The sequence below is a fragment of the Sebastes umbrosus genome, chromosome 10 (assembly GCF_015220745.1).
Source record: "Sebastes umbrosus isolate fSebUmb1 chromosome 10, fSebUmb1.pri, whole genome shotgun sequence".
Lineage (NCBI taxonomy): Eukaryota > Metazoa > Chordata > Actinopteri > Perciformes > Sebastidae > Sebastes > Sebastes umbrosus.
In genome coordinates, this window is record NC_051278.1 from 34312852 (window position 1) to 34321280 (window position 8429).

At 43.5% G+C, this 8429-nt stretch overlaps 1 protein-coding gene across 1 annotated transcript in view; it reads left to right on the forward strand.

Annotated features, from left to right (window-relative positions):
- The first annotated feature begins 832 nt into the window (after window positions 1-832).
- The window catches only part of aprt (adenine phosphoribosyltransferase), a 15744-nt gene continuing 8147 nt past the window's right edge, over window positions 833-8429 (forward strand). Inside the window, exons 1-4 of the mRNA XM_037781512.1 lie at window positions 833-1016; window positions 6902-7005; window positions 7108-7241; window positions 8296-8374. Of these exons, the coding sequence (XP_037637440.1) occupies window positions 928-1016; window positions 6902-7005; window positions 7108-7241; window positions 8296-8374 (406 nt within the window). The 5' untranslated portion in view covers window positions 833-927. The remainder of the gene's footprint in view (window positions 1017-6901; window positions 7006-7107; window positions 7242-8295; window positions 8375-8429) is intronic.

An 8429-nucleotide genomic window follows, 5' to 3' on the forward strand; every position in this document is an offset into this window, starting at 1 on the left:
CACTTTATTCATTTAATACACCGTCAGGAGTCTCCGTAGAGGTGGAAGATCCATACGCAGCCACAACAGCCTGGCACCTCCTCCTCATGCTGGTCACCAACCTGGTCACACGATGCTGTGGGATGGCGTTCCATTCCTCAACCAGGATTGTTGCAGGTCAGCAACGCTGGCTGACCTGCAACGTATCCTGAACTTTTTTTTCTGAGTTTATAATATTTCTATAGTAGGCTACAGTGTAAAATCTGAAAAAATGTTAACAAGTATAAAATTGTTAACATCTTTCCTCAACTCATATGGAAATGTATGGGACCAAAATAAATGAGAGTAAGTTTCAGGATGTGATTGGCAGAAGGATGTACTGGAACAAGGCCCGTATTCTGGAGTTCATACCTCTATTAACAGAAAAACAGACTTTAGCTAACGGAGAGTGAACTGGGTCAGGGGGCGGGGATTGGTCAGCATTCTTCAATAACATGTACATACCAGATGGATAGCGCCAAAAACTATAGAAAACTCTTCTAGGGTTATTGGTATATTGTACCTGGCGATAAATTTTGAGTAATTGTAAAGTAGTCCTTCTCTATTAAACAACTGACTCGTGAGTATAACACCATTCTTAAACCATTTATCATAACATAGGGACAAATTAGCTTCACTTCTCAGAACCGGATGTTGACCTCTGATTGCCACATAATAAGTCTTTTCCTGGTAGACTAAATAGTATGCTCGTATGTTGGGTATGGGAACACTCAGCGTGTCCCAGCCTGTTTCATGAAGCCTTGGGCGGACCATAGATGGGGCGGACCGTGGGGCGGACCATAGATGGGGCGTACCAGAATAACTTCCGGTTCAAACAGGATCGAGGAGCGAGTAAATAAAATCGTTGAGATGTAACTAACGTTCCCAGTAGTGACACAGTTAGTTAGAATGGCAGCAGACTCCGAGTCCAAACTCCAGCTGGTTCACAGACACATCCGAGCTTTTCCGGACTTCCCGAAGAAAGGAATCATGTTCCGGTAAGATCCGGAGTTCTGCTGAAATGTTCCCACAGGCTCCCTGTCTCCCTCGATACCCGTCTTCTTCTTATCTGGCTCCGTTAGTTCCGTTAGTTCCGTTAGCCCTGCGGTGTTTAAATGCTTCACAGACAGCAGGTGAAGGAGCCTCGAGCGCTGAAGCGGACACGTGTCGTATCGCACGTGTCAGCAAGCTGCTGACCTGTAAATAGACCACAAAAAGATGGACAAGGATGCGGAAGTAACAGGTCACAAGTGGTGGTTTTAAAGTTGGGCTGACAGCGTGTCTTTCTGCTCACAAGTGATGGTAAGATGAAGCTTCATGAAGCAGTGAACAGCGTGTCTTTCTGCTCACTAGTGATGGTGAGAGACAGCTTCATGAAGCAGTGAACAGCGTGTCTTACTGCTCACTAGTGATGGTGAGATGAAGCTTCATGAAGCAGTGAACAGCGTGTCTTACTGCTCACTAGTGATGGTGAGATGAAGCTTCATGAAGCAGTGAACAGCGTGTCTTTCTGCTCACTAGTGATGGTGAGATGAAGCTTCATGAAGCAGTGAACAGCGTGTCTTTCTGCTCACTAGTGATGGTGAGATGAAGCTTCATGAAGCAGTGAACAGCGTGTCTTTCTGCTCACTAGTGATGGTGAGATACAGCTTCATGAAGCAGTGAACAGCGTGTCTTACTGCTCACTAGTGATGGTGAGATGAAGCTTCATGAAGCAGTGAACAGTGTGTCTTTCTGCTCACTAGTGATGGTGAGAGACAGCTTCATGAAGCAGTGAACAGCGTGTCTTTCTGCTCACTAGTGATGATGAGATGAAGCTTCATGAAGCAGTGAACAGCGTGTCTTTCTGCTCACTAGTGATGGTGAGATGAAGCTTTATGAAGCAGTGAACAGCGTGTCTTCCTGCTCACTAGTGATGATGAGATGAAGCTTCATGAAGCAGTGAACGCCGTGTCTTTCTGCTCACTAGTGATGATGAGATGAAGCTTCATGAAGCAGTGAACGCCGTGTCTTTCTGCTCACTAGTGATGGTGAGATACAGCTTCATGAAGCAGTGAACAGCGTGTCTTTCTGCTCACTAGTGATGGTGAGATACAGCTTCATGAAGCAGTGAACAGTGTGTCTTTCTGCTCACTAGTGATGGTGAGAAACAGCTTCATGAAGCAGTGAACAGCGTGTCTTACTGCTCACTAGTGATGGTGAGATGAAGCTTCATGAAGCAGTGAACAGAGTGTCTTTCTGCTCACTAGTGATGGTGAGATGAAGCTTTATGAAGCAGTGAACAGCGTGTCTTCCTGCTCACTAGTGATGGTGAGATGAAGCTTCATGAAGCAGTGAACAGCGTGTCTTTCTGCTCACTAGTGATGGTGAGATGAAGCTTTATGAAGCAGTGAACAGCGTGTCTTACTGCTCACTAGTGATGGTGAGATGAAGCTTCATGAAGCAGTGAACAGCGTGTCTTTCTGCTCACTAGTGATGGTGAGATACAGCTTCATGAAGCAGTGAACAGTGTGTCTTTCTGCTCACTAGTGATGGTGAGATGAAGCTTCATGAAGCAGTGAACAGCGTGTCTTTCTGCTCACTAGTGATGGTGAGAAACAGCTTCATGAAGCAGTGAACAGCGTGTCTTACTGCTCACTAGTGATGGTGAGATGAAGCTTTATGAAGCAGTGAACAGCGTGTCTTTCTGCTCACTAGTGATGGTGAGAAACAGCTTCATGAAGCAGTGAACAGCGTGTCTTACTGCTCACTAGTGATGGTGAGATGAAGCTTCATGAAGCAGTGAACAGCGTGTCTTTCTGCTCACTAGTGATGGTGAGAAACAGCTTCATGAAGCAGTGAACAGCGTGTCTTACTGCTCACTAGTGATGGTGAGATGAAGCTTCATGAAGCAGTGAACAGCGTGTCTTTCTGCTCACTAGTGATGGTGAGATGAAGCTTCATGAAGCAGTGAACAGCGTGTCTTTCTGCTCACTAGTGATGGTGAGATGAAGCTTCATGAAGCAGTGAACAGCGTGTCTTTCTGCTCACTAGTGATGGTGAGATGAAGCTTCATGAAGCAGTGAACGCCGTGTCTTTCTGCTCACTAGTGATGATGAGATGAAGCTTCATGAAGCAGTGAACGCCGTGTCTTTCTGCTCACTAGTGATGGTGAGATACAGCTTCATGAAGCAGTGAACAGCGTGTCTTTCTGCTCACTAGTGATGGTGAGATGAAGCTTCATGAAGCAGTGAACGCCGTGTCTTTCTGCTCACTAGTGATAGTGAGAGACAGCTTCATGAAGCAGTGAACAGCGTGTCTTTCTGCTCACTAGTGATGGTGAGATGAAGCTTTATGAAGCAGTGAACAGCGTGTCTTACTGCTCACTAGTGATGGTGAGATGAAGCTTCATGAAGCAGTGAACAGCGTGTCTTTCTGCTCACTAGTGATGGTGAGATACAGCTTCATGAAGCAGTGAACAGCGTGTCTTTCTGCTCACTAGTGATGGTGAGATGAAGCTTCATGAAGCAGTGAACAGTGTGTCTTTCTGCTCACTAGTGATGGTGAGAAACAGCTTCATGAAGCAGTGAACAGCGTGTCTTACTGCTCACTAGTGATGGTGAGATGAAGCTTCATGAAGCAGTGAACAGAGTGTCTTTCTGCTCACTAGTGATGGTGAGATGAAGCTTTATGAAGCAGTGAACAGCGTGTCTTCCTGCTCACTAGTGATGATGAGATGAAGCTTCATGAAGCAGTGAACGCCGTGTCTTTCTGCTCACTAGTGATGATGAGATGAAGCTTCATGAAGCAGTGAACGCCGTGTCTTTCTGCTCACTAGTGATGGTGAGATACAGCTTCATGAAGCAGTGAACAGCGTGTCTTTCTGCTCACTAGTGATGGTGAGATACAGCTTCATGAAGCAGTGAACAGCGTGTCTTTCTGCTCACTAGTGATGGTGAGATGAAGCTTCATGAAGCAGTGAACAGTGTGTCTTTCTGCTCACTAGTGATGGTGAGAAACAGCTTCATGAAGCAGTGAACAGCGTGTCTTACTGCTCACTAGTGATGGTGAGATGAAGCTTCATGAAGCAGTGAACAGAGTGTCTTTCTGCTCACTAGTGATGGTGAGATGAAGCTTTATGAAGCAGTGAACAGCGTGTCTTCCTGCTCACTAGTGATGGTGAGATGAAGCTTCATGAAGCAGTGAACAGCGTGTCTTTCTGCTCACTAGTGATGGTGAGATACAGCTTCATGAAGCAGTGAACAGTGTGTCTTTCTGCTCACTAGTGATGGTGAGATGAAGCTTCATGAAGCAGTGAACAGCGTGTCTTTCTGCTCACTAGTGATGGTGAGAAACAGCTTCATGAAGCAGTGAACAGCGTGTCTTACTGCTCACTAGTGATGGTGAGATGAAGCTTTATGAAGCAGTGAACAGCGTGTCTTTCTGCTCACTAGTGATGGTGAGAAACAGCTTCATGAAGCAGTGAACAGCGTGTCTTACTGCTCACTAGTGATGGTGAGATGAAGCTTCATGAAGCAGTGAACAGCGTGTCTTTCTGCTCACTAGTGATGGTGAGAAACAGCTTCATGAAGCAGTGAACAGCGTGTCTTTCTGCTCACTAGTGATGGTGAGATGAAGCTTCATGAAGTAGTGAACAGCGTGTCTTTCTGCTCACTAGTGATGGTGAGATACAGCTTCATGAAGCAGTGAACAGCGTGTCTTTCTGCTCACTAGTGATGGTGAGATGAAGCTTCATGAAGTAGTGAACAGCGTGTCTTTCTGCTCACTAGTGATGGTTAGATGAAGCAGTGAAGCTCTCCAGAACATTGGGTCGCTAAAGGGTTCATCTGTTGAGGCTTGTATCTGGTATATTACAGATGTGATCTGTGACACAGGCTACTGGGTTAAAGGCTCTGGAATAATGACAAAAAACAAAACAATTTCCATGTTGGCTAATCCATTTATATCAATATAGTGTCTATTGTGTGGTAAGTAGCCTATATTATAATTATATAACACAACTGTATGATAAACCATAATTGTCTTGCGAGTAATGCATCCAATGTGTGTACTGGTTAATGATTTGGTCAATAATTGTATCCTAATAATGGCAGCAGAGGGAACACGATGTGCTCCTGTAACTACAGGATAGTAACAGAGGGGAGACTTTATTTGTTTTTATTCAGGAACAATCATTTCTCCACTGTGTTTCGGCTTCGGACGTCATCAGTGACGTCCAGGGCTGGAAATTAACTCTTTTAGTGGATTTCAAAATCTAGCAGCCATTCAGTAGATCACCATTGTTTTTTTGGGCTGGTGAGTGAAGCAGATCTAGCAGCCACTTGCATATTTTACCAACAGTTGGCTGGTGGCTGCTTCTAATTTCCAACCCTGATGACGTCATTAGTACAAGCCTCGATACGTGCTTTAGAAAACTTGCTGCGAAGCATCGGCACAGCACGTAACATAACCTCCTTTCACTTCCCTGTCTGTACTCGTCCACCTGTGTTTGTTCTATCCAAATACTGAACCGTGTTGTACAGTTAGTACGGTGGTTTAACGTTAGGCTGCTGCCTGGAAGTCAAGGCTGCCCAACAACACATCTGAAGACTTTTTTAGACGGAAGGTTTAAAGAAGCAGTGGGTAGAAATGAAGCAAATATAATTAAAAACGCTATATCCTGACAGTAGTACATGAGACAGGTAATCTGAAAAACATCATGTTCCTCTGTGTCCTCCTAATGGCATCTGGATGATTTCACAGACTGGAAGAAAACAAGCAATCAGAGCTGATCTGGAGTCTGCCGTCTCTGAGCATCTGTCAATCACTCACCAACTCCGATCAAATGGTCAAACTAGGCAGCGCTGATCAAATATGAATCAATATTCTGTTACTGTAATGCCTATTCCTCTCCTCAGATGTGTTCAGAATCATCTTGTAGTGTACGGTTTAGCTGTAAAATGAAAAAGTTTGTGACCCAGCAGCCATGTTGAGATCTGCTGAGGAAATACCAAGCACTGCCCACCAGCCGGAGCACAGCCAATAGGAACGCTCTCTCTCTCTGAAATGACATGTGATTGGCCAAAGTCTTGATTTTTTTTTAAAGCCTGAAAACAGAGCCATGAGGAGGAGCAGAAGTCTAGTTTTCTCTCAGAACACTTGAATTACAATATGCTGAAAGTAACTTTTGTACCTTACGTAATTTTTGCCTACTGAAGCTTTAATTGATTAATTGAAATATATATACTTGTTGGTAGATCCATAATTAAAACAGTTATAGCTTTACCTCAGCTCATGATTAACATTGTGAAATATTACCACACATACAGTATACATGTAATTCATTTCATTTAATTTCAGTTTGCATGCCTTAAAGGGACTGTTTGTAACTTTTTACACGTATAAATCGACCGGGTCGCTCGCTCTCATATGCACACTCGCGTGTGGCTACGCTGTTCAGACTCAGACTCCAACACAAACTACGCGGAAGCACCAAAATCACAAAGAAATATAGAGTGATATTGTGCTTTTAGCTGACGTGTGTCGCCTCACTGTGTTGAGCGGTGCTCGTTCATGTCTATGTAGAGCGAGCAAGCGCGAGCCCGATGCTGACTTCCGTGACTTAACGGCCACAGGTGTCGCTGTTAACAAGCATTTCTGAAAGTTACAAACAGTCCCTTTTAATGGTGTTTTGTTATGTGTGTTGTAACTTTGCTGTGGACTATAAAGTCTGTCTATTGTTTTAGTCACTACCTTACTCGGGTGTGCTGAAGGAAGAAAACATCAACTATATATGGTATGAAGCAGAAGATCATAAAGGACTCCGATGTGCTTCACAAAATATGTTTCCTATTGATATCCATTTGAAATGAGCGGTGACTAAGGTAATGTGTGTATGTTGCAGAGATATCTGTCCCATCCTGAAGGATCCAGCTGCTCTGACAGCTGTGATTGACCTGTTTGAGGAACATGTGAGGAAGAATCACCAGCAGGTTGATCTGATCGTAGGTAAGAAACCAAAGCAACGCACCTTTTAATTAATACACTTTAATGAAAGTAAATTTCTAACACATATTTTGCTGATACCACATGTGTTCTGTTTGTGTGCAGGTCTCGATGCTCGTGGTTTCCTGTTTGGTCCTCTGCTCGCCCAGCGGTTGGGAGTCGGCTTTGTCCTGGTCAGAAAGAAGGGCAAACTGCCTGGAACCACTGTCTCTGTGACATATGAACTGGAGTATGGCAAGGTAAGGAACACTGTCTATGTAAGGGATAATGTACAGCGAGCCGATCATTGTTGTGAAAGAATCCCCGACAGGGTGAAGCTGCAGGTCTCATCAGCTGTACATTATCCCGCTTATTACACGGCTACTTACTGAAGAAATCAATATTTTGACACAAAAACGGTCCTCCAGAGTCCATATATATAGATATATATATATATCTATATATATAGATATATATACACACACATACATATACATGTGTATATATATGTATATATGTATATGTATATACATATATACATATATACATGTATATATGTATATACATACATACATGCGATTGTTGTGTAAATGTTGGATTGAAATAAAAATAAAAACATAATTGTTCTATTTTTTATACTGAATTTAACACTTAAAATACTCCCCCAAAAATTAATTATCTTAATTTATACCACAACGATGGAAACAAATGGCTTCTGACTGGATGGAAAGTGTCTATTAAAATTATTTTTATGTCTAATTAATTACGTAAATCAAAGCCATGTTTAAAAAATGAAAAAGTAATTTATGATTACTGTCGTAATTGCTCCACAATTAATACTTCTTGGGCTGAGTTTTGCTTATTGCCATTACTGCTCAGTATTTTCATTGGTGTCACTCTCGGTATCTGGTGGTGGTTTAGATTTCGGAGCCGTTGATGGTCTCGGTCTCGGTCTCGGTCTCCGGTTGGACTGGCCGATAACACAAAGAACTCTCACTTATTTGCAAATCCAGGACTACTCCTGTTGTCTGTGCTGTTGTGGTGTCAGAGTCAGAGTTTGGTGTCCTGAAACCACTCTAGCATTGTTCTGGCTGTTTGCTTCAGGATGTCATCATCCTGGAATGTCAATCTTTGCTCCAGTCAAAGGTCATGTGCACCGGGATGGACATGTTCTGTTCTCTCAAGGATCTGTCTGTATGTCTCTCTTTTCATTGTTCCCTCAGTCCTAAGTCATGTCAGTGTGTGCTGCTAAGCATGATGCTGCCACCATGCTTCACCACATTCTAGCTAAGAGTCTCTCTTCTGTTCATCCAGGCAGAAGCAGAGATCCAGGAGGATGCAGTGGCTCCAGGACAGAGAGTTTTACTAATCGATGACCTGCTGGCTACTGGAGGTGAGATCAGCTTTAGAACCATCAGGTTCACTGGATGTAGTCTGACTAGAGAACA